We start from the raw sequence: 27,567 nt of genomic DNA, 5'->3' as shown, positions 1-27,567 counted from the left end.
TCTCACCTGGGGCACTGATCAACCACAGACTTGAGCGTGGAACAGAATGCATCCTTCATGATGAGAAAACTCATCTCAGTTGGAGCATATACAGAGACCAGCGAAATGACACCCAAGGAGTGATGAATCCTTAGCATCAGAATACGCTGGTTGACTGATATTACCTCAATTATATATCATTGGAGTCAGCTTATTGGACACAGCTACAGCAACTCCTTGGGCATGGTAACCACCAGAGCAACCAGATCAATAGTAGGTGTAACCACCCACCATGATTTCGCCGCAGTCTAGTCTCCAAACCTCAGAGAGTGCTGCAATGCCAATGTCTAAACGGTTGAGCTCAGATGATAACAGAGACAGGTGATCATCCTCTCTTTGGGACAGGACATTCCAGGCACCCACCCATCGGGACTACCTCAGGTTAACCCGCCATCTGGTAGATGACACCTCAGCACCACCCTGACACACGCTTTCACAATCTGACCCAAGAAGGTTACCCCATGGCTTTCCTCCGATCATGAAAGATTGGTGGTCCCAAAGGCTTTGCCCCAATCCTGTCATCTGGTTGCAGGTCAGCTGCACAGGAGATACTCCCACAGAGTGCGTTTTCAGATTTTTTTGTGCTTCTCATATGTTTTGCGGAATAAAGGGTTTTACGGTGGCCGGAATGCAAATCCTGCCACCAACCTCTTAAAAAAGAGTAACACAACTGAAGGAGTACATCCACAGACACAGTTGGGCACTAGATATGGATGGCCATTGACTCACAAGTAGCTCCTCCACCCTTTGACAGGTTTTGTTATTAATCCTGCTGGGTGTCCATATCATACACCCTCCTCACCAACAAACTTGTTGGTGGAGAGGCTTCAGTCGCCAACAACCCGACCATGAAACAGGTTCGTACAAGCTTATACGGTACCTGGAGCAAGTCACAGATCTAATATGACCTGACCTGACACCAAGTGAGTTTGGTCTTGTTATTGTTGAAAATTGTTTTGTTTAATGCCTGTCAATGCTCCATCATTTGACGCCAACACCCAAACACATGCCATTCTCAACGATTATTTGTGTTTTATTGTTGAACACAGGTGTTATATTCAAAGTTGGTGTTGTGTTTTATTGTTCAAAGTTGTTTTTTGTTTTGTTGTTGAAAGTTGGTTTTGTGTTTTATTGTTCAAAGTTGGTTTTGTGTATCATTGTTCAAAGTTGTTTTTTTGTTTTATTGTTCAAAGTTTGTTTTGTGTTTTATTGTTCAAAGTTGTTTTGTGTTTTATTGTTCAAAGTTGTTTTGTGTTTTATTGTTCAAAGTTAGTTTTGTGTTTTATTGTTCAAAGTTAGTTTTGTGTTTCAATGTTGGTTTTGTGTTTTATTGTTTAAAGTTGTTTTGTGTTTTGTTGTTGAAAGTTGATTTGTGTTTTATTGGTCATAGTTAGTTTTGTGTTTTATTGTTCAAAGTTGATTTGTGTTTTATTGTTCAAAGTTAGTTTTGTATTTTATTGTTGAAAATTTGTATTGTGTTTTATTCTTCAAAGTTTTATTGTGGTTTGTTTTGTTGTTGAAAGTTTGTTTCATGTTTTATTGTTGAAAGTTGGATTTGTGTTTTATTGTTCAATGTTGTTTTGTGTTTTATTGTTGAAAATTTGTTTTGTTTTATTGTTCAAAATTGTTTTGTGTTTTATTGTGGAAACTTGTGTCATATTTTCTTGTTTGAAGTTATTTTGTGTTTTTTTGTTTAAAGTTGTTTTGTGATTTATTATTGAAAGTTTTTTGATGTTTTATTGTTCAAAGTTATTTTATGTTTAATTGTTCAAAGTACGTTTTGTGTTTGATTGTTCAAGGTAGGTTTTGTGTTTTATTGTTCAAAGTCGGTTTTGTGTTTTAACGTTCAAAGAATGTTGTGTTTTATTCTTAAAATTTGTTTTGTGGTTTATGGTCCAATTTTGGTTTTGTGTATTATTATTCAAAGTTGGTTTTGTGTTATATTGTTCAAAGTTGGTTTTTCTTATATTGTGGAAACTTGTGTTGTGTTTTGTTGTTCAAAGTTGTTTTGTGTTTTCTTCTTCAAAGTTGATTTTGTGTTTTATTGTTGAAAGCTGTTTTGGTGTTTTATTGTTCAATGTTGTTTTGTGTTTTGTTGTTGAAAGTTGATTTGTGTTTTATTGTTCAAAGTTGATTTTATGTTTTGTTGTTCAAAGTTGTATACTGTTTAGTTGTTTTACTGCTTAATTGTTTAGTTGGTTTTGCGTTTTATTGTTTATAGTTTGTGTTTTAATGTACAATGTAGGTTTTGTGTTTTATTGTTCAAAGTAGGTTTTGTGTCTTATTGTACAATGTTGGTTTAGTGTTTTGTTGTTCAAAGTTGTTTTACTGTTTAATTGTTCAAAGTTGTTTTGTGTTTTGTTGTTGAAAGTTGATTTGTGTTTAAATGTACAATGTAGGTTTTGTGTTTTATTGTTCCAATTAGGTTTTTTTCTTCGTGTTCAATGTTGGCTTTGTGTTTTCTTGTTCAAAGTTGGTTTTGTGTTTTATCTTTCAAAGTTGTTTTGTGTTTTATTGTTGAAAGTTGTTTTTGTGTTTTATTGTTGAAAGTTGTTTTGTGTTTTATTGTTCAATGTTGTTTTGTGTTTTATTTTTGAAAGTTGTTTTGTGGTTTATTGTTCAATGTTGGTTTTGTGTTTTATTGTTCAAATTTGTTTTGCGTTTTATTGATCAAAGATGTTTAGTGTTTTATTTGTGGAAACTTGTTTTGTTTTATTGTTCAAAGTTGATTTTATGTTTTGTAGTTCAAAGTTGTTTTATTGTTTAATTGATGAAAGTTTGTTTTGTGTTTTGATGTTCAAATTTGTTTTGTGTTCAAAGTTGTTGAATTCACACCAGGGGATTGACTCAGCCTGTTTAATTGTTCAAAGTTGGTTTTATGTTTAATTGTTCAAATTTGGTTTTGTGTTTTATTGCTCATAGATATCATGTTTTATTGCTCAAAGTTGGTTTTTAGTTTTATTCTTCAAGATAGATTTTGTGTTTCACTGTTTAAATTTAGTTTTGTGTTTTATTGTTCAAAACCATTTCATAATTAACTGGGAATGTCCATTTTGCAATCACTGTTCATGAACGTTTTCTGCATCATTGTTAAAATGTGTCAATGGTATTTCACTGCTGTCATGAATGTGCAGTATATTTTTATGGAGGCTTTGAGGCTCATGGAGGGAGTGCAACATAAAACACTCACAAATTCAGACAGATACATAAGAGAAGAATAGACTTAATTTTCAAACAAAAACAGCTTCTGAGATTGGCATAAGTGACCTCACTTAAAAGAGAACTATAGGCACCAGAGACGTCATCTTTATGACATCGCTTTTCTCTCCACACTCAGTGGAGCAATTACATCGGAATTCGCTCCTCCCCATGAATGCCAAATTATGGTCGTTTATCTGTACTCTATCCTTTAAATGCTGAGCCTCAAGCAAGGAAGCAGCATGTGCCATTTTTGAAATCCTTGGGATAACTCGTCCTGGGTTTATACTGCCAATTTCCCAGCCCCAGAGTGAACACTCTAAGCATTATTTTTCTTTTCTTTTTTAAAGGGGTAAGCAAAGCACTTGTGTTGGTCCACATTCCTGAAAATGTGTTTCTTTTTATGCCAATGAGACATAGGTAAGAGAGGTCGGTGGGACAGGAGGCATGGCAACTTTATAGTGGGAGCCAAACACCTTAACTGGGTTGTGCTCATGGAACACAACCCTCAGTTTGTATGGCAGAACACAAAAACTGCACATTGGAATTGAAGCATGCAAAATCACACAGTGGGCTGAACAACACGAAGCGTACATGGTGGTGTGCACAGCACGAAATACACGGCGGTGTTTATACTGTGTTGACTGCACAACACAATGCAGGGCACACAGAATGCCTGTGAAATTGCACGGTCGGACATGCAACACGCCAACTGCTTTGCACAGATAGTGCACAGCATAGAATACACAGCAGAGATGCACAGCATGCGGTGCTCTCACCGGATGGACCATGCGTGAGTCGACGTTGTGTGATTAAGGAGCTTTGACGGCTTTAATTAACTTTTACGGTATTGTAATGATCTAGACAATTAACAAGTCAGGTCAATTGGTCCGTTAATAGCAAAAAAACACCATGATTAAAGAGTGTCGAGTTTATCAAATGGGAAATTCATATTCATGTTCTGGCGGGAAACACTACAAGAATGTTAATTATGGTTTTGCAACTTTATTAACCATTTTGTTCAACTTTTTTTGGTTTGTTGCGACATGACATGTATTCAGTATATTTAATGTCATTTTAACAACCTGCAGATCTGTGTTTCTGATGGATTTCCTTAACTTGATGATTTTGCATTCATTTACCATTTCTGTGAATGTTCCCAGTACACACATCTATATATATATATATATATATATACACACATCTATATATATATATATATATATATATATATATATATATATATATATATATATATATATATATATATATATATATATATATATATACACATCTATATATATATATATATATATATATATATATATATATATATATATATATATATATATATATATATATATATATATATATATACACATCTATCTATATATATATATATATACAAATATATATATATATATATATATATAAATATATATATATATATATATATATATATATATATATATATATATATATATATATATATATATATATATATATATATATATATATATATATATATATATATATATATATATATATATATATATATATATATATATATATATATATATATATATATATATATATATATATATATATATATATATATATATATATATATATATATACATACATATATATCTCTATTTCTACATACATATATATATATATATCTATATATACATAGATATATATCATGCTTGAGATGTGATAAGTCACGTCGATTTTGATGAATGACACTGAAGCTGTTAGCCAATCACCAGAAAAACTGTAAAGGAAATCACAAACAAAGGTATATTCCTTCTCAAGTCATTTGGATCTTGTATAATTCTTATCGCACGCTCGCAACAGTTCATATAAGCTTGGAATGAGAACTGTTGTAATTGATGAAAATAAAATGTATATTAGAAAGCTGTGCATCCATGATCCAAGAATTCCACAAATGTCAAATACGATACAACATCATAGATCTTGTTAAATTAGCTTTTTTCATTTGCGTAATGGCTTCAGCTCATTCATTATAAGTGTGTTGGACAGATTGCATCCAAACAGCGAGACAAATATCCCCACTCCCCTCCCTGCCACCAATTTGGAGATTACTCGGACTTCCAGAGATAAGGTCCTTATCGGGCTGTTCGAGTAGACACGTGCACCCTTTCATCTCCGAAGAAACCGGTCTTACTCCTTCTGCCTCTCCCTTCCTGGGTTCCACCCCCGTCCAAACACCTCTTTCCCCGACAGTTCGCAAAACATTCCTTCCTGTACCAACTCCACAAATGGAAATGGCGCTCCAAGTTCAACTCCCCCCTCCCTCCCCCCCCCCCCCAAACCTGAGATTTAGCCATTGAGGAATCTTGACTGTCGAACTGAAAGTGATCTAAAAGTGATAGTTCGATTAGTGAAAAGTTGAGAGTTTTATATATAATCCAAATGGAAAATTAGTTTCGAAATTCAGTTCAATCAATTCTTGTAATTTTGCTGTAACTTTGTGACACAAGAAGTCTATTTGACTGAGATTTAACAATTCAAATACTTTCACACATCTCTTCTCCATGTCTGCCATTTCCACATAATCTCTCTCTCTTGTACCCACACCCCACCTCACCCCATTATCACTCTCCTTCTCAGTCATCAATCTTTATCTCTCCTGAACATGGACTCAACCTCATTATATCAACTTATTCAATCCCAACCTCAACTGTCATTCCCCCAACCACCACCTCATGGCAAATTCTCCGACTATATTGTAAATTTAATATTTAAATGTCGTTATCTCAATTTTATTTCAAAAAAAATCTTACCACTGTTGAACACACACACACACACACACACACACACACACACACACACACACACACACACACACACACACACACACACACACACACACACACACACACACTTGGAGGCAGTCTGGGGTTCGGTGATGATCCTGAAAAGAGCCCCCGGAACAAAACTCTGAGAACAACAATAGTTGAACAGCTTGGTCCATGAACTGTGATCCCTTACCAAAGTGGAGGTGGATACTTTGAGCCCTGGGAGGACTTCGTTCAATCTCCTCAAACCCACAAATGGAGATAACAACCACACAACCACACAACCACACACACAAACACACATACCTTTTTAATTTTCCGATAATGCCCTTTTTTTTTAATCAAGTTCAAATTCAGGCCTGGTCATCTGTTTTGTTCATCAATTTGGACCAAACATCCCCCACAACAGACCATACAGTCAGGTGTGATTAAAACATGGGCTGTTAAAGAAATCATAGTTGTCTTTGACTCTTTGTACAAAAGCATTAAAAAGTATTTGTTTGGAGCAGGACGTGATGTTTGTTCATCGGGGGAATAGTCACAGAAGAGATTATTTCACATCCCTCGAAGTTAAGGTAAGTCACAAGGAGTTATGGGAAGTTGCATGGAGTTATGGTAAATCCCTCGGAGTTATGGTAAATCCCTCGGGGTTATGGTAAATCCCATGGAGTTATGGTAAATCCCTCAGAGTTATAGTAAATCCCTTGGAGTTATGATGAATCCTATGGAGTTAGGTAAGTGTAACGGAGTTATGATACATCCCTCAGAGTTATGGTATGTCCCTCAGAGTTATGGTATATCCCTCAGTGTTATGGTATGTCCCTCAGAGTTATGGTATGTCCCTCAGAGTTATGGTATGTCCCTCAGAGTTATGGTATGTCCCTCAGAGTTATGGTGTATCCCTCAGAGTTAAGGTATGTCTCTCAGTGTTATGGTATATCCCTCAGAGTTATGGTATATTCCTCAGAGTTATGGTAAATCTTTTGAAGTTATGATAGTCCCTTGGAGTTATGGTAAATCCCATGGAGTTGTGGTAAGTCACACAGAGTTATGGTAAATCCCACGCATGATGATAAATCCCTTGGAGTTATGGTAAATCCCTTGGAGTTATGGTAAATCCCTTGGAGTTATGGTAAATCCCTCGGCATTATGGTAAAACCCTCGGAGTTATGGTAAATCCCTCGGCATTATGGTAAATCAATGGTATTTTTGAGAAGGGGATTTGGTGGTTGTTTTGTGCAACGTCGACAGCAATGTCTATATATATATATATATATATATATATATATATATATATATATATATATATATATATATATATATATATATATATATATATATATATATATATATATATATATATATATATATATATATATATATATATATATATATATATGTATATGTATATATATATATGTATATGTATATATATATATGTATATATATGTATATATGTATATATATATGTATATATATGTATATATGTATATATATGTATATATATATGTATGTATATATATTTATATATTTATATATATATGTATATATATATATATATATGTATATATATATGTATAGATATATATATATATATATATGTATATATATATATATATGTATATATATGTATATATATATATATATGTATATATATATATATATATATATATGTATATATATATATATATATATATATATATATATATATATATATATATATATATATATATATATATATATATATATATATATATATATATATATATATATATATATATATATATATTCGCGCCCGCCGGCGTGCGATCGGCCACGTGACTCGAATCGCGGCACGTCGCCCACTGGACGGACAATTCTGTCGTGACCCTCTCGGACTAACACCGGGAGCCAGTCACGGGTGGGCCTTTCGGCCTCACCACGATCGTGCCAATTGGCCACCCGTGTGGGATAGGGTTGTTCGCCAAACTCAACCTACCTAAGTACCCACGCGGCTGGTAGACCGGGCGACCGCACCTCTCCGCAGGTCAACTCCAGACAAGGGCCGCTTAAGCGATCCGTTCCGCACTATCGGGATAACCGAGCGGTGTTATCGTAGGCCTCGACGGTTCCGATTAATTATCGGGCGTATTAAGCCCACTACCAACCCTTTACGTGAAGCAAGATGGAGATTCAATTAAAGAAAAGACGAAGCGAAACGGGAAAACAGTTCAACATGATGCACATTTATTCCGCGGCACACGGAGAGCACACATACAAAATTAAAACAATTATGCACAAAAAGCAAATGTAACAAAAGAAAGAATGACGCAGAGATACTACCGAATAAGACCGACACACGGCAAAACTTAACAGTTTTACTTCACCAGACTGGCACCACACACACACATTTACACAGAAACAAAAGAAAAGGCCAACCTCAAAGACAAGGGGGCAGACGGGGCCTGTGGGCCACTATTTGCGCGGGACCTGAAAGAGCGGTCAGGTCCGCGAGACCGGGTGGGTCCTACCCGCGTCTTTGTGATGAGCCGCAAATGTGGCAGCGCGGCGGTTCCCCGACTTTGTGCGCCTTCGCGATTTTCGTTGGCACTGCTTGGAGTGGGGTGGGAACGGGGCCCCCTTTTCGCACTATCTCAGCACGGGGGGAAAAAAGTGGGGGGGGGAATTGTTGATGCTCTGGGGAAAGAGTATAGCTGGCTTGCTTGGGTCCCGTGACGAGCGATTCCACCGCGACCTCGTCGCCGACCGCCATCTTCCTTGCCTCGGACCTGAGCTCCTCAGGACTCTTCCCCCAATTCTCCCCAGCCGACTGCCGAAAACCTCCGGGACGACCTGGCCTCCCGACTCCACTCCGCTCTTCCAAACTGACTCTCCTTTTCTGCCACTCTCCGCTCTTCCAAAACCGACTCTGCCCAGATTCGCCTTGCGCTCGGCGCTTTATAGGCCGGCAGGAGAACCCATATGCAAATTTCCGGATCAGAACAAGCTCGGGGGCGGAGCCACGCTCGCCCATTGGACGGAGAAAAAGGGGCGTGAATCTCCCCTGATCCTAGAATTTGCATATCTCGATTCCACACCGAAGCGCCTGGAGGCGGGGCCAAACCACCCCGCGCTTGCTGATTGGACGGATCAGAAGTGGGCGTGTAGCATTCCTGATCCGAATTCTCCTCGGAAAGGCCGCATTTTGCACTCGCGGCTCAGCTCGCATCTTGTACGAGCCCAGGACAGCCCGACGCTCGGTGCTCACAGGTGGTGCGGGAATGGCCGCAGAAGGAGAGAGGTGAAGGTGGTGGAGGGTTTATGGTGGTGATTTATGGCCATGGTGCCGTTTGGAATGGTGGTGATGCGATGTTTGCGGGAGCGAGTTGTGAAGGTAAAGATCGTGGCTGTTGGCGTTGGTGGTGTTGTTGTGTGATGGTTGGAGCGTGGTTGGTTCAAAATAAAGATAGAACAGAAAAACGGCTATCTCAAAGCGTTGCAGCTCGAATGAATCACATTTATTCCCTCTAAACAACGGGTTTGGGGCTAACTACACAGGTACCTCCAGAGATATCTCACCTACAGGACCTGAATGGTGATTTGTGAATTTCCACAACCGCAACAATATATATATATATTATATATATATATATACATATATATACATATATATATATATATATACATACATATATCTATATATCTATACATATATATACATATATACACATATATCTATACATATATATACATATATATACATATATATATATATATATATATATATATATATATACATATATATATATATATATACATATATATATATATATATATACATATATATATATATATACATATATATATATATATATATATATATATATATACATATATATATATATATATATATATATATATATATACATATATATATATATATATATATATATATATATATATATATACATATATATACATATATATATATATATATATATATATATATATATATATATATATATATATACATATATATATATATATATATATATACATATATATATATATACATATATATATATACATATATATATATATACATATATATATATATATACATATATATATATACATATATATATATATATATATATATATATATATATATACATATATATATATATATATATACATATATATATATATATATATATATATATATATATATATATATATATATATATATATATATATATATATATATATATATATATATACATATATATATATATATATATATATATATATATATATATATATATACATATATATATATATACATATATATATATACATATATATATATATATATATATATATACATATATATATACATATATATATACATATATATATATATATATATATATATATACATATACATATATACATATATATATATATATATATATATATATATACATATACATATATATATATATACATATATATATATATATATATATATGAGCCTGGTGTTGGCGCAGTGGTTAGGGCAGCGGCTTGGGATCCAAGAGGTCCTGAGTTCAAGCCCCGTTGAGCCACTGAATTAATACACCAGGGGGTTGACTCAGCCTGTCATCCTTCCGAGGTCGGCGAAATGAGTACCAGTATACTGGGCCGGTGTATACCCCGGTTAAAATAGGTGTACCATATCCCTGTGTCGTAAGAGGCGACCAGGGTTGCGTCAGGAAGGGCATCCGGCGTAAAACAGGTGCCAAATCACTATGCGGACCATAATGGATGATCCGCTGTGGCGACCCCTAACGGGAGCAGCCGAAAGAAGAAGAAGATATATATACATATACATACATATATACATATTTATATACATATACATATATACATATATATATATATATACATATACATACATATATACATATATATATATACATATACATACATATATACATATATATATATATACATATACATATATATATATATACATATATATATATACATATACATACATACATATATATACATATATATATATACATATATATATATACATATACATACATATATATATATATATACATACATATATATATATATATATATATATATATATATATATATATATATATATATATATATATATATATATATATATATATATATATATATATATATATATAGTGCGTGGATTTTAGTGTTCATCCTTCAGAACCAGGAAAGCATTTAACCGACAATTCCAAAGTGTGGACTGGCTACACCTGTTGTCCCAACCAGTTGGTCGTGGCAGGATATCCTTCTATTGTGGTCATTGAAGAAATTAGAATTTTACTGACAATCTGAGAGTGACATTATGATGATTAATTGCACACTTAAAACTCGTCCATCGTTGTATTCGTTTGTCTGTCTTAATATCAACAACTTTCATCTCTCATGAATGTACCGACAGGAGGGCCAAGGGCTACGCACACTTGCCTCCAAGCTATCTCGCCTTGGTTTGAATCTCGACCCAGTTACAAACTGATATCTTGGTGCCTCGCATGCAGGGCGATTCATCAATGTGTGCATTATCCCTCAGATGGATGAGGCATCCCATCTGCCAGCACTAGTTGATGGACATTAAAGATCCCACGGTGTACTTTGCCGACACAAGGTGAGCTATTGCCGACACTGGCCAATTCCTGCCCAACAAGCAGAAGCCATTGCATCAGCAGCACAGCCGCAACCCCAGCCAATGATGCGACCCTGACTCTGAATGAATAAGAATATCTTTCATGAACACATTTCGTTCAAATCAGCCTTGCAATAATTATATGCAGTAATCATTTTTTTCAGCCCCAGACCAATATTGGGTGTTCCTTTTGAGTGTTGGTCCAGAGAAAATACATGGTGTACCTTTAGAGTGTTGGTCCACAGATAATACATGGTGTTCCTTTTGCGTGTTGGTCCACAGACATACATGGTGTTCCTTTTGAGTATTGGCCCCCAGATAATACATGGTGTTCCTTTTGAGTTTTGGTCCACTGATATATATGGTGTCCCTTTTGAGTGATGGTCCACGGATCATACATGGTGTTCCTTTTGAGTGTTGGTCCACGGATCATACATGGTGTTCCTTTGGAGCGCTGGTCCACAGATCAAACATGGTGTTCCTTTCGAGTGCTGGTCCACGCATCATACATGGTGTTCCTTTTGAGTGCTGGTCCACAGATCAAACATGGTGTTCCTTTCGAGTGCTGGTCCACAGATCATACATGGTGTTCCTTTTGAGTGCTGGTCCACAGATCATACATGGTGTTTCTTTTGAGTGCTGGTCCACAGATCATACATGGTGTTCCTTTTGAGTGCTGATACACTGATCATCCATGGTGTTTCTTTTGAGTGCTGGTCCACGCATCATACATGGTGTTCCTTTTGAGTGCTGGTCCACAGATCATACATGGTGTTCCTTTTGAGTGCTGGTCCACAGCTAATAGCTTCTGGAGATGTCCGAGGGTTTTACCTCCATAAGATGAGGTATACATGGCGAGGTGCTTTGGTATGGACAGAACTAGGCAGCTAAGCGATCAGCATTGTTGTCTGCGCACAATGGGTTGTAACCCGACATTGTGTCCATTGTGATATGGGAATACAACACATGCAATTGTTTAACAAATATAAATATCAGAAGTATCGATGGATCATTTTTCATCCTCTAAAAGTGTAGTCGTAATGAACACAGTGATTTTAATGAATCAGTGTCCATGTGTAGCTGTGTTTTATTCATCTTCATAGATGCTTGGTTAGTAAGCAAATTGAACACAGATTTGAAACCACAACGGAGCATTGAACAAACCCGCTCAAACCACCATCACCACGATGAAGAATGTGAACATTGCTCTTTGTAATGACTAAGTGAGAAACTGGTGGACAGGTGATTTAAGAGAGGTGATGAAAGGTACTTGAAAGAGACAAGTCGTGAAAGACTGGCAAATATAGTGTCTATCGAAAGTCTATGCCCCCTTTCAAATTTTTCACCTTTTGTTGCCTTTTCGCCTGGAATGAAATTGCATTTAATCATACTTTTTCCACCTTTATCGTAACCCACAACTTCCAAGTGAAAAACAAATTCAACACATTTCAGAAAATTAATTAAAAATACAAAACGAGAATATCTTGGTTGGATAAGTGTCCACCCCCTTGAGTTAATACTTGGTGGAAGCACCTTTGACAGCAACTACAGCTGTGAGTCTGTTGGGATAGGTCTCTACCAACGTTGCACTCCTTGATTGGGAAATATTTTCCCATTCTTCTGTACAAAACTGTTCAAGCTCAGTGAAGTTGTGTGCGGAGCGTTGATGGACAGAAATCTTCAAGTCATGCCTCAGATTTTCGATTGGATTTAGGTCGGGATTCTGACTGGTCCACTCGAGGACATTTATCTTTTTGTTCCTGAGCCACTCCAGTTATTTGGGTCGTTGTCATGCTGAAACATGAACTTCCATCCCAATTTCAGGTTTCTTGCAGAGGGCAGCAGGTTTACCTCCAGGATTTTTCTCCATCCATTTTCCCTTCTATCCAGACAAGTGGATAGAGACAAGTGGAAAGAGTTCCTGCTGATGAGGAACATCCCCATAACCAGATGCTGCCACCACCAATGCTTCATGGTAGGGATTGTGTTTTTTGGGTGATGTGCTGTGTTGGGTTTACGCCAAACATAATGTTTTACATTTAGACCATAAAGTTCCATCTCAGTTTGATCAAACCACAAAACTTTTCACCACATGGCTTCAGAATATGTAGACCAGTTTTTTGCATTCCTAAAACGGGACTCAAGGTGGGCTTTTTTGAGGAATGGCTTCCTTCTTGCCACCCTAGCGTACAGGGCAGACTTGTGGAATGCCTGGGATATTGTTGTCATGTGTAAACAGTGACTAGTCTTTGCCAAAAAGGCCTGTAGCTCTTTCAAAGTTGCCATTAGCCTCTTGGTGGCCTCTCTGATCAGTCTCATCCTTGCTTGGTTATCCAGTTAAGAGGGTCAGCCTGATCTAGGCAGGATCTTGGTGGTACCATATGCCTTCCACTTCTTAATGATCGTCTTGACTGTGTTCCAAGGGATATTTAAGGCCTTTGAAATATGTTTATATCCATCCCCTGATCTGCAGCTTTCCACAACTTTATCCTGGAGGTCTTTTGAAAGCTCCTTGGGGCTCATAGTTGAGTCTTTGCTGTAAAATGCACGACTCAGCAGAGGAAACCTACAGGAACAGCTGATTTTATTCCGAAATCATCAGAATCACTACATTTCACACGGCTGGAGGCCAATTAACTTGGTATGTGATTTTGAAGGTGATTGGTTACACCTGAGTTAATTTACAATTGCTACTCTAAGGGGGGTGGACACTTATCCAACCAAGATATTCTCGTTTTGTATTTTGAATTAATTTTCTGAAATTTGTAGAATTTGTTTTTCCCTTGGAAGTTGTGCATTACAGTGTGTAATTGAAGGTGGAAAAAGTCTGATTGTTCCTTTTGAGTGCTGGAGTGAACATGGCAATTTCATTCCAGGCAAAAAGGCAACAAAAGGTGAAAAATTTGAAAGGGGGTGGAGACTTTCGATTAGCAGTGTATGTGATATTGCGGAACGAGGGAGCAGCAAAATGGTTGAGTGTTATTTAGTGAGTGGGTCGTGATGTGGGGATAGACTGACGTTGAGAGAGTGGAACGAAACAGAATAGTTGTGGAAACAGAGTTGTTGAAATATATAATGACAAGGGAGTGACAGCAAGGTCATGGGGAATGAGGTTCTGTTGGACAAGAAGAGTTGAGACATGGACTGGTGGAGTGAACATGGGTACACATAGACGAGAGGAATGACCACGAGGTACACATGGAGTAGAGGAGCGAACATGAGGTACACACGGACTAGAGGAGTGAATATGAGGTACACATGGACGAGAGGACTGAACACGGGGGACAAATGGACTATCGGAGTGAACATGAGGTACTCATGGACTCTTGGAGTGAACATGAGATACACATGAACTAGAGGAGTGAACATCGGGTACACATGGACTAGAGGAGTGGACATGGGGTACACATGGACTAGAGGAGTGGACATGGGGTACACATGAACTAGAGGAGTGAACATCGGGTACACATGGACTAGAGGAGTGGACACGGGGTACACATGGACTAGGAGTGGACATCGGGTACACATGGACTAGAGGAGGGGAGGATGAAAAATGAGTGAGGAATTAGGGTGTGGTAGAAAGGAATGAAGTAACATCAGATTGCAGGTGTGGATGGAGAATGAAGGTGAAGAGCGAGAGCAAATGAGAGGGAGGAACGAAGGGGTTTGTGTTGAGTAACAACACATCGAGGTAGTGGGGAATGATACACCCATGGTCGAAAGAGTTAAGACGAGGGAGGCGATGACCGCCGAATGTGTTGCGCCCACATCATTACCGGCAGTGGTACAAGCTCTGTCCGTCCGCCCACGACCGGTAACCCCTCCTCTCGGATTCAGGTCTTGGTGTCTGCGGTCCTGGAGCAGCCCATTGGCTGTGGAGCCGCAGAGGCGGCACTTTAAAGGGGAGATGAGCGAGTGCTCGTGAGTCCGGTAATGGGCGGATCTGCAGACTCACATTGTGCGCGTCTCTGTAGGCTTCGTTCCCTATAAAAGGCTTTAGAGAGGAAGAACACACTTATTGCGATGGCCACGACAATCCAGGGGGTGAGTTTGTCCATTTGTTTATGAAACCATTTTCTGACAGACACTCGAGAAAATGAACAACGTCAAAAGTCTTAAAGATACATTACATGGATGTCAGTGCGTGTGTGTGTGTGTGTGTGTGTGTGTGTGTGTGTGTGTGTGTGTGTCAGTGTGTCAATGTACGTGTGGGTGTGTGTGTCAGTGTCAGTGTGTGTGTGTGTTAGTGTGCGTGTGTGTGTGTGTGTCAGTGTACATGTGTCAGTGTACGTGTGTGCATTAGTGTGTGTGTGTCAATGTACGTGTATGTGTGTCAGTGTACATGTGTGTGTGTGTCTCAGTGTGCATGTGTGTGTGTCAGTGTACATGTGTGTGTGTCAGTGTACGTGTGTGTGTGTGTGCGTTAGTGTGTGTGTCAGTGTACATGTGTGTGTCAGTGTACATGTGTGTTAGTGTGTGTGTTCGTGTGCGTGTGTATGTGTGTGTGTGTGTGTGTGTGTGTCGATGTGTGTGAGTGTCAATGTGTGTGTGTGTGTCAATGTGTGTGTGTGTGTGTCAATGTGTGTGTGTGTGTGTGTCAATGTGTGTGTGTGTGAGTGTCAATGTGTGTATGCCAATGTGTGTGTTTATGTGTGTGAGTGTCAATGTGTGTGTGTCAATGTGTGTGTGTGAGTGTCAATGTGTGTGTGTGTTTATGTGTGTGAGTGTCAATGTGTGTGTGTGTGTGTCAATGTGTGTGTGTGAGTGTCAATGTGTGTGTGTGTGTTTATGTGTGTGTGTCAATGTGTGTGTGTCAATGTGTGTGTGTCAATGTGTGTGTGTGTCGATGTGTGTGTGTGTGTGTCAGTGTATGTGTGTGTGTCAATAGGTGTGTGCGTGTGAGTGTCAATGTGTGTGTTAGTGTGTGTGTGTGTGTGTGTCAATGTGTGTGTGTTAGTGTATGTGTGTGTGTCTGGGTGTGTCAATAGGTGTGTGTATGTGTGTGTTATGAAGTTATTACTTTATCATCTTCAGTGCACCCTGACAAGGTTTACTCCATGTTTGTTTGTGCTACATAACACTTATTGCCCACACGAACGGTTGGGTTGCACAAGTTTAAGGATCGAATGTGCTGTGACATGATGGTGATTTGCATGAGCAGGTCACGGGGTGACTGTGGACTTGAACAAGGTGCAAGATCATATGGAACATGTTTTGAGAACTTTTCACAATGGATAGACATTTGTTTACAAGTTGTCAGGGACGTTTTCTGTGATATTAGAAAATTTTCGGTGACATTTGGTGTGTGTGTGTGTGTGTGTGTGTGTGTGTGTGTGTGTGTGTGTGTGTGTGTGTGTGTGTGTGTGTGTGTGTGTACGTGTGTGTGTTGGGGGAGTGGTTGTGGACAAATGAAAATGTTAAAGGCACATGGGAGGGGTAGCTGGTGGTTCATTGGAAGATCTCGCACGTTACCTTGCAGGACGAGCCACGGCTCGCCTCGGCCCCTCTGGCTATGCTCGCGGCCACCTGTAACAAGATCGGAAAGTCTCGCCCCATGTCACCTCTCTCGGATGTTTCCGTCTTCCCCAAGGGGGGATTTTACCCCTGGAAGAGACCTTCGCCCAACGGCGCGACGACTCCGGCCCTGGGCAGCACATCGGGCATGCACATGGCACGTTCCGTGGCAGACGTTCCAGATTCGTACCCGGGGACCGCCGGCGCAACTTGCAGCGCCTTCTCCATCGCATCGAGCGCCGTTCCTGGAGGCTCCCCGTTCGGTGGGGATTGCTCCCTGTACCAGGCCACGAGCGGCTCGAACATCGCGTCGGCAGAACTCGCACAATCGGCCTTCGTGTCCAAAGTCCACGCGTCCATGGAAGGTCTTCCGGGGGTCTACTCACGGGTGGGAATGAGCCACGCTTACGACAGCTGGTTCAAGCCTGGAGCGCACCCGTCCATATCCAACGACGTGGGTAACGGTGCGACGGCATGGTGGGATGTTCACTCAAACTCCAACTGGCTGGACAACCCGAGCGGGGCTCTTCAGCCGGGTCTGCACCCCGGAGGTCTCCAGCCCACGCTGCACACGCAGATTGGGGGGTACGGCTCCGAGTACCCGTCCATCGGGCATTCTGCCTTCGGGTCTGCCGGACTGTCCGGCGCACCTGGCTCCCTCCTGCCCGGCACGCAGCACCTGTTGGCGCAGGACGGTTTCAAGTCCATGCTGTCCTCGTACTCAGAGCCCACGGCGGGAGGTCTGTCCGGGAGCCCGATGCTCGCCGGACCTGCCGCCCTTGGCTCCACCACTCGAGGCTCGTCCAGACGTTTCCCCGGCAGGGCCACCTGCGATTGTCCCAACTGCCAGGACGCCGAACGCCTGGGTCCAGGTGCGAGCCTGCGGCGCAAAGGACTCCACAACTGCCACATCCCGGGCTGCGGAAAGGTGTACGGCAAGACGTCGCACCTGAAGGCTCACCTGCGTTGGCACACGGGCGAGCGGCCCTTCGTGTGCAACTGGTTATTCTGTGGGAAACGGTTCACACGCTCCGACGAACTGCAGAGGCACCTGCGAACCCACACGGGCGAAAAGCGCTTCGCGTGTCCTGTGTGCAACAAGCGTTTCATGCGCAGCGACCACCTGAGCAAGCACGTGAAGACGCACAGCTCGGGGGGGAGCAAGACGGGCAGCGAGAGTGACCCCGAGACCAGCAACCCGGAGACCCCACGCTCACAGTCACCCGATGTGATCGCCGAGACTCCAGGGGTTAACCCTCTGAATCGGGACACGGGCAGGGACTCGCGCAGACCTTGAAGATGGCCGTTCGCGTGACGGTACACACACCGACACACACACACACACACACACACACACACACACACACACACACACACACACACACACACACACACACACACACACACACACACACACCGACACACACACGGCTGGTTCGTGGACAAGGTGAGACGGCACGGTACTTGTGTATCGAACCGAGGACGTCGAAGTGCGTCGGACTGCGCCGTACATGGTGTGTACAACGTACATGGTGTGCAGCAGGACATTGGAATGGTGGTTTAAAGGATGATCGATGTAAATGATAATTAACGACATGTTGGGACCGACTCGTGATGAGAGATACAAAGGCACTTTGTAAAGGAAAATGTACATTGAATGAAGTTAAAATTCCATGGACAACTATTAACTAACTGTACCGTTACATGTTTGTTGTTCACTCGAAGTTAATTGTATACAATGTTTGAGTTTGACAAACGACATGGACTTATTAAACAGATTTGGACACACTCACTGTGGATGTTTTCATCACAAACACACACCGATGTTGTCTAACGTTCATGTCCCTCGACCAAACACACACACACACACACACACACACACACACACACACACACACACACACACACACACACACACACACACACACACACACACACACACACACACACACACACTGAACCTCAAACTCAAAAAGCCGAATTCCAACCCACTGCACCCCCCCAAAAAAAAAAACACTCAACCCCCCCCCTCCTCCCACCCCTCCAACAAACTCAAAAAGAGCAGCTCTTGAAGTTGAAATTTTAATTGTCCAAATTGGCAGAGCCTGAATTTGCATGTCAAACCAGAGGGGACAATTGGCGGTAAAATATGCGACGCCTTAGCGGGAGCTTTTCCTTGCAAACGCCTTCCCTTTCAATTATCCGCAGAACTGCTGCGACGCTTTTCAAACGGGTCAAATGGATGCAAATGACGAATTTGTAATGCTTATTCTCCGTCTCGAGTCCGTTTGAAAAGTCAATGGAAGTCGTTTAGTTCGCTTCGAGGAGAAAGGAACCTTCTCCGGACCGTGGGGGACCGGAGGCGCCTCCGATGTCACCGAACGTCACTCATCGCCGTGCACCCCCACCCTCCGTCCCCGACCCCTGTAACCCCGTATCTCGAATTTGTACTCGGACTCGAGACCTCTCGGGCTCCCCCATCCCCTTCTCGGGCTCTTTTCAACTCGTCACAAAGCCTTACCCACCTCATCACAAAGCCCTACCCACCGGGACCTTTACACGGGATCCAAACGTTACACTCTTACACTCTTACCCGTGGGGAAAATATCCGATTTAACACAACCGATCGGGGTAAATGGGGATGAGGGGGCAACGAGAACAACTTATTGTTTCTAATTAAACACTGGAGTTAAAACGTTTACCTTCGTCTGACCGGGTCACTGTCACCCCTGAGTTTGAAACGACATACCGACATCCACCTTGATGATTAAAACTCTGCACTGAAGAACTCCAAAATAACTTTAGCGTTTGTGTTACCACTTTTGATGAAAGGTGTGTTTGTGTTACCACTTTAAATGAAAAGTGTGTTTGTGTTACCACTTTAAACAAAAGGTGTGTTTGGGTTACCACTTTAAACAAAAGGTGCATTTGTGTTACCACTTTAATGAAAGGTGTGTTTGTGTTACCACTATAGACGAAAGGTATGTTTGTGTTACCACTTTAGATGAAAGGTGTGTTTGTGTTACCGCTTTGGATGAAAGGTTTGTTTGTGTTACTGCTTTTAACGAAAGGTGTGTTTGTGTTACCACTTTAGATGAAAGGTGTATTTTTGATATCCAATTTATACAAAAGCTGTGTTTGTGTTTTCCTCTTGAGGCAAAAAGTGCATTTGTTGTGACAGATTTAAACAAAAGGTTCGTTAGCAGTAAAGCATTTCAATGAAAAGTGTGTTAGTCATCATGGATTTAGACGAAAGGTGCGTTAGTCTTTATGGGTTGAGACGAAAGGTGTGTTAGTCGTAATGGATTTAGACAAAAAGGGTGTTCGTAGTAATGGAGTTAGAGAGAAGGTGCGTTTGTCATCATGGGTTTGGAGGAAAGGTGTATTAGTTGTGATGGAGTTAGACAAAAGATGCATGAGTCGCAATGGATTTAGACAAAATGTGCGTTAGTCATTATGGCTTGAGACAAAATGTGTGTTAGTCATTATGGCTTTAGACAAAAGGTGTGTTAGTCGTTCTGGCTTTAGACAAAAGGTGTGTTAGTCATATTGGATTGAGACAAAAGGTGCGTTAGTCTTTATGGGTTTAGACGAAAGGTGCGTTAGTCGTAATGGATTTAGACAAAAGGTGCGTTAGTCGTTATGGGTTTAGACAAAAGGTGTGTTAGTCGTTATGGGTTTAGACAAAAGGTGTGTTAGTCGTTATGGGTTTAGACGAAATGTGCGTTAGTCGTAATGGATTTAGACAAAAGGTGCGTTAGTCGTCATTGGTTTGGAGGAAAGGTGTGTTAATTGTGATGTATTGAGGCAAAAGGTGCATTAGTATTAATGGAGTTAGACAAAAGATGCGATAGTCATCATTGGTTTGGAGGAAAGGTATGTTAGTCGTTATGGATTTAGACAAAAGGTGCGTTAGTCGGAATTGAGTTAGACAAAAGGTGTGTTAATGATAATAGAGTTAGACGAAAGGTGTCTGAGTGATAATGGAGTTAGATGAAAGGCACGTTCGTCGTAATGGGTTTGAACAATAATGCGTAAGACGTCATGGATTTAGATGAAAGGTGCATTCCTTATAATGGAGTTAGACAAATGGTGCGTTAGTCATAATGGAGTTAGACAAAAGGTGCGCCAGTGATAATGGAGTTAGACGAAAATACGTAGCCAGTGATAATGGAGTTAGACGAAAGGCGCGTTAGTCGTAATGGAGTGAGACGAAAGGTGCGTTAGTCGTAATGGAGTTAGACGAAAGGTGCGCTAGTGATAATGGAGTTAGACGAAAGGTGCGCTAGTGATAATGGAGTTAGACGAAAGGCGCATTAGTCGTAATGGAGTGAGATGAAAGGTGCGCTAGTCGTAATGGAGTTAGACGAAAGGTGCGCTAGTGATAATGGAGTTAGACAAAAGGTGCGCTAGTGATGGAGTTAGACGAAAGGTGCGCTAGTGATGGAGTTAGACGAAAGGTGCGCTAGTGATGGAGTTAGACGAAAGGTGCGCTGGTCGTAATGGAGTTAGACGAAAGGTGTGTTATTCGTAATGGAGTTAGACGAAAGTTGCGCTAGTGATGGAGTTAGACGAACGGTGCGCTAGTCGTAATGGAGTTAGAAGAAAGGTGCGCTGGTCGTAATTGACTTAGACGAAAGGTGCGTTAGTCGTAATGGAGTTAGACGAAAGTTGCGCTAGTGATCGAGTTAGACGAAAGGTGCGTTAGTCGTAATGGAGTTACACGAAAGGTGCGCTAGTCGTAATGGAGTTAGACGAAAGGTGCGTTAGTCGTAATGGAGTTAGACGAAAGTTGCGTTTGTGTTCACAGCTTTAGATGTTGGTACGTTTGTGATTGTTAACGGCTTTTCAGTCGAAAGGTAAGATTGTTTTAAGAGCATTAGACCAAAGGCGCAAACACCGCTCGTGTTAATCCCTGGGATCTGCGAATCCGACAATTGTAAAATAAAAATATAAAACCTTTGAGAAATTAAATGCCATAACGACACGTGATTTCATCAAAATCGAGTCGAATCGAATTCGGAGGAATGCACATAATGTGCCTTGAAATGTAATCGTATTTTCCGGAAAGCTGTGAAAAGCCTTTACAAGTAACCAGGTTGAGCATTGGCAATTGTAGGGAAAGTGGTCTTTGAACCGCACAGTGATGAGCGTGTCATGGAAACGGAGTGGACCTTTTAAAATTCAAAATGGGGCATCACTCAACCAACCACACTCATGCTAAACAACAACTTGTTGCTGGATCTCATTCAACCAACCACACTCATGCTAAACCACCACTTGTTACAGCATCTTGATGTACAACTAACCACACTCCTACGAAACAACAACTTGTTGCTGGATCTCATTCAACCAACCACACTCGTACTAAACAACCACTTGTTACTGCATGTCAATATACAACCAACCTCACTCGTACTAAACAACCACTTGTTACTGCATCTCAATGGAAAAGCAACCACACTCATGCTAAACAACCACTTGTTACTGCATCTCAATGTACAACTAACCACATTCGTACGAAACAACAACTTGTTGCTGGATCTCATTCAACCAACCACACTCATGCTAAACCACCACTTGTTACAGCATCTTAATGTACAACTAACCACACTCGTACGAAACAACAACTTGTTGCTGGATCTCATTCAACCAAACACACTCGTACTAAACAAACACTTGTTACTGGATCTCAATGTACAACCAAACACACTCGTACTAAACAAGTACTTGTTGCTGGATCTCAATGTACAACCAACCACACTCATGCTAAACCACCACTTGTTACAGCATGTCAATGCACAACCAACCACACTCGTACTAAACAACCACTTGTTACTGCATGTCAATATACAACCAACCATACTTGTACTAAACAACGACTTGTTGCTGGATCTCATTCAACCAAACACACTCGTACGAAACAACCCCTTGTTTCAGTATCTCGCTAAATCATCTTCATTCGAATTCAACAACAACTTCTTACTGCATCTCATAAAACCAACCATGCTCATACTAAACAACCACTTGTTACTGCATCTCAATATCCAACCAACCACACTTGCACTAAACAATCACTTGGGACTGCATTTTGTCAAACCAACCACACTCGTACTAAACAACCACTTGCTATAGCATCTTGTCAAACCAACCACATTCATACCAAACAACTACTTGTTATAGCATCCTGTCAAACCAACCACACTCATACTAAACAAACACTTGTTACTGGATCTCAATGTACAACCAAACACACTCGTACTAAACAAGTACTTGTTGCTGGATCTCAATGTACAACCAAACACACTCATGCTAAACCACCACTTGTTACAGCATGTCAATGCACAACCAACCACACTCGTACTAAACAACCACTTGTTACTGCATGTCAATATACAACCAACCATACTTAGACTAAACAACGACTTGTTGCTGGATCTCATTCAACCAAACACACTCGTACGAAACAACCCCTTGTTTCAGTATCTCGCTAAATCATCTTCATTCGAATTCAACAACAACTTCTTACTGCATCTCATAAAACCAACCATGCTCATACTAAACAACCACTTGTTACTGCATCTCAATATCCAACCAACCAGACTTGCACTAAACAATCACTTGGGACTGCATTTTGTCAAACCAACTACACTCGTACTAAACAACCACTTGCTATAGCATCTTGTCAAACCAACCACATTCATACCAAACAACTACTTGTTATAGCATCCTGTCAAACCAACCACACTCATACTAAACAACCACTTGTTAAAGCATCTTGTCAAACCAACCACACTCGTACTAAACAACCACTTGTTACTGCATGTCAATATACAACCAACCACACTCTTACTAAACAACCACTTGTTGCTGGATCTCATTCAACCAAACACACTCGTAATAAACAACACCTTGTTTCAGTATCTCGCAAAATCACCTTCATTTGAAGTAAACAACCACTTCTTACTGCATCTCATAAAACCAACCATGCTCACACTAAACAACCACTTGTTACCGCATCTCAATATCCAACCAACCACACTTGCACTAAACAATCACTTGGGACTGCATTTTGTCAAACCAACCACACTCGTACTAAACAACCACTTGTTATAGCATCTTGTCAAACCAACCACATTCATACCAAACAACCACTTGTTATAGCATCTTGTCAAACCAACCACACTCATACTAAACAACCACTTGTTATAGCATCTTGTCAAACCAACCACACTCAGAGTAAACAACACTTCTTCTCACATCTCTGCAAAATCAACCACATTCATACAAAACAACCACTTGTTTCAGCATCCCAATAAGCCACCTTCATTCATATTAAACAACCACACTCATGCTAAACAACCACTTGTTACTGAATCTCCAAATACAACCAACCACACTCATACTAAATAACCACTTGTTGCTGGATCCCATTCAACCAACCACATTCGTACTGAACAACCACTTGTGACAGCATCTCAATAACCACCTTCATTCGTATTAAACAATCGCTTGTTAGCTCATCTCAATAAACCAACCACATTCATACAAAAAATCACTTGTTACTGCATCTCAATATTCAGCCAACCATACTCGTCCGAAACAACCACTTGTTGTTGGATCTCATTAAACCAAGCACATTCATACAAAACAACCACTTGTTTCAGCATCTCGTGAAACCACCTTAATTCGTATTAAACAACCACTTGTTAGCGCATTTCAATAAAAAACACACCCCTACAAAACAACTTGTTTGCGCATCTTGATAAACCAACCACACAAATGACACAACCACTTGGTAGGGCATCTCATAAAATCAACAACACTCATACTTACCAACCACTTGTTTCCGCAACTCATGAAGCCAATTACACTTGTATAAACAGGCACTTGTTATCACATGTCAATCAACCAACCACACTCATACTAAACAATCACTTGCTACCGTATCTTGATAAACCAACCACATTCATACAAAACAAACACTTGTTACTGCATCTTGATAAAGAACCACAATCATACGAACAGCCACTTGCTGTCGGATCTTGTTAAACCAACCATACTTGTGCTGAACAACTATTTGTTGCCATATCTCGATACAAAACCAACCACACTCGTACGAAACCACCACTTGTTTCTGCATCTCATTAAACCAACGACACTTGTATTAAACAACCACTTGTTATCACATCTCAATAAACCAACCACATTCCTACGAAACTGCTACTTGTTTGCGCATCTTGTAAAACCAACCACTCCAGTACTAAATAATTACTTGTCACCGCATCTTCATAAACCAACCACATACGTAGTAAACAACCACTTTTTACCGTCTCTCATTAAACCAACCACACGTACATTAAACAAGCATTTGTTTCAGCAAATATTTAAACCAACTACACTCATATGAAACAACCACTTCTTCACAACCGCTCATTCACCTTTTTGTATCGCCATCGATCCCATTAGTGTAGTAGTCCATTTGCTTTGATTCCCTTTTGGTGAGAAGTATTTTCTTCAAACACGACCGTTTTCTCAAGAGGAAATCTTTCATTGAGTATAAAACTCATATGAGGACAATCTTAATATCTTCAAAATCATCATGAACCCAAACGTTTTAGTGAAGCTACGCACAAATGCTCGGCGAAGGAGAAACCATTCGATTAATCGCAGCATCGTAATCGAACCATTCCAAGTGCTAATAACCACCACTAAAGCCAAACCACCAAACCAATCAAACAATCTTAAGGCGATCTCCTTATGCACCACTCAGAGCGAACCGACCATGCCATGTCATGGCGACGCAATGACCAGGTGACCCTTAAAAAGGTGACTGTATACGTGACTTGGTTTTAGGAATGCGAAGCATTTAAATCCATAAATAAGAATAACACGGGGAGGATGAAAAGGACAGTGTTTTGACCTTCTCAGGGTTAGCTCAAGTGGAATAATACTCCAAATTTGCAAAATGTTTCACAGTTGTTGGTGCAAATCTAAACAACATTAACTGTGAATTAAAAAACGTTCAGTTTGTGCCACGATGTGCGATATTTTAAACCTCAGGGTTTACGGTATCTCTACCCAGTGCTCTAAATGGGTCCCATACTCCAGGTGAATCTCCAGCCCCATGTCCTACACTCCAAGTGAATCTCCCGCCCCACATCCCGCACTCCAGGTGAATCTCCCGCCCCACATCCCACACTCCAGGTGAATCTCCCGCCCCACATCCCGCACTCCAGGTGAATCTTCCGCCCCACATCCCGCACTCCAGGTGAATCTCCCGCCCCACATCCCGCACTCCAGGGTGAATCTCCCACCCCATGTCCCGTACTCTGGGGGGGGGGGGTTATATTTTTGGGGATTGGGAAAACTTTCTGTGAAGGGTAGATGACCGAGTCCATGGCCTGATATAAGGAGGAAAACAATTAACGAAATGTCTTATAAAATAATGTTAACCGAATGGTTGTACAGATTACATTCATACATAAAAGATCAAACTCCCAACTGAACAATATATCCTTGGTATCACTCCCCGTTGCAGTGCAAATACCTTCCTGGTTGGTCATAATGTCCAGAATAACAAACTTGAAATTACCGGTTTATTTAACAGTTTCAGTGAAAGTGGTGAAACAGATAAAAGTAAGAATGTGGAATGTTTTGTTTCATAAAACAGTCTTTTCTTTGAAAAAAAAAACTGGAACAGCACTCAGTGCATACCTCCGCCAGATCACCAGTTTACATTTTGGATCCCACTGATGGGCCAGATCTGGATCCGGACCAGAACCCAAATCGAATCGGATCGTTCTTGTCACCGACACAACTCGGTTGCTCTATCGACATTCTTCCCGACATCTTTGTTCTTTGTTCCTTTCACACTTCTTTCCACTTTTTCACATTTCACTTTATTCATTCTGATTCTTACTTTTTTCTTTTATTTCTTTCCCTTTTACTCTTAATTTCACTCTTTATTTAACAATCTGTTGAAGGAAAAGTGAATTCTTGCAGAAATTTTTCTTTAAGGCTCACTTGGCTGTGCCTGGATGGGTTTGAGGGAAGAGTAGTTGCTGAAACCCGATTCCAATCCATGTTCCTCCTGATGACTCTTTCTTTGATATTTGCTCTTCACTTGTTCACATTTCTTCTGATGACACTGATGCAGTATTTGGTCTGCCATTTGATCATCCACTAAGTTTCGTCATTAGCCATCCACAACAGTTTGAATTATCATGCTATATATCATGTTTAGCCCTATTTCTCAATGGCGAAGAATCACGTAAATTTTTTTTTTATGTCATATCCAGATCGGGATTCGGA

The 27,567-nt window shown here is 40.2% G+C and overlaps 2 protein-coding genes across 2 annotated transcripts in view; one reads left to right on the top strand and one right to left on the bottom strand.

The window, feature by feature from the left end:
* The window catches only part of LOC147031215 (uncharacterized), a 477,388-nt gene that overhangs the window by 419,900 nt on the left and 29,921 nt on the right, over positions 1-27,567 (bottom strand). The gene's annotated exons all lie outside the window — the stretch shown is intronic.
* Positions 15,486-19,060, top strand: LOC147031216 (transcription factor Sp9-like). The gene is made up of 2 exons (XM_085876065.1): positions 15,486-15,783; positions 17,219-19,060. The coding sequence occupies exons 1-2, from the start codon at positions 15,763-15,765 to the stop codon at positions 18,548-18,550; spliced, it is 1,353 nt and encodes a 450-aa protein (XP_085732191.1). The 5' UTR covers positions 15,486-15,762; the 3' UTR covers positions 18,551-19,060.

The sequence above is a fragment of the Eptatretus burgeri genome, chromosome 3 (genome assembly GCF_056783735.1).
Source record: "Eptatretus burgeri isolate ZD-2024b chromosome 3, Ebu_testis_v1, whole genome shotgun sequence".
In the NCBI taxonomy this organism is placed as follows: Eukaryota; Metazoa; Chordata; class Myxini; order Myxiniformes; family Myxinidae; genus Eptatretus; species Eptatretus burgeri.
Note: the sequence above shows the minus strand (reverse complement) of the source record. Positions and strands in the feature narration are given on the sequence as shown.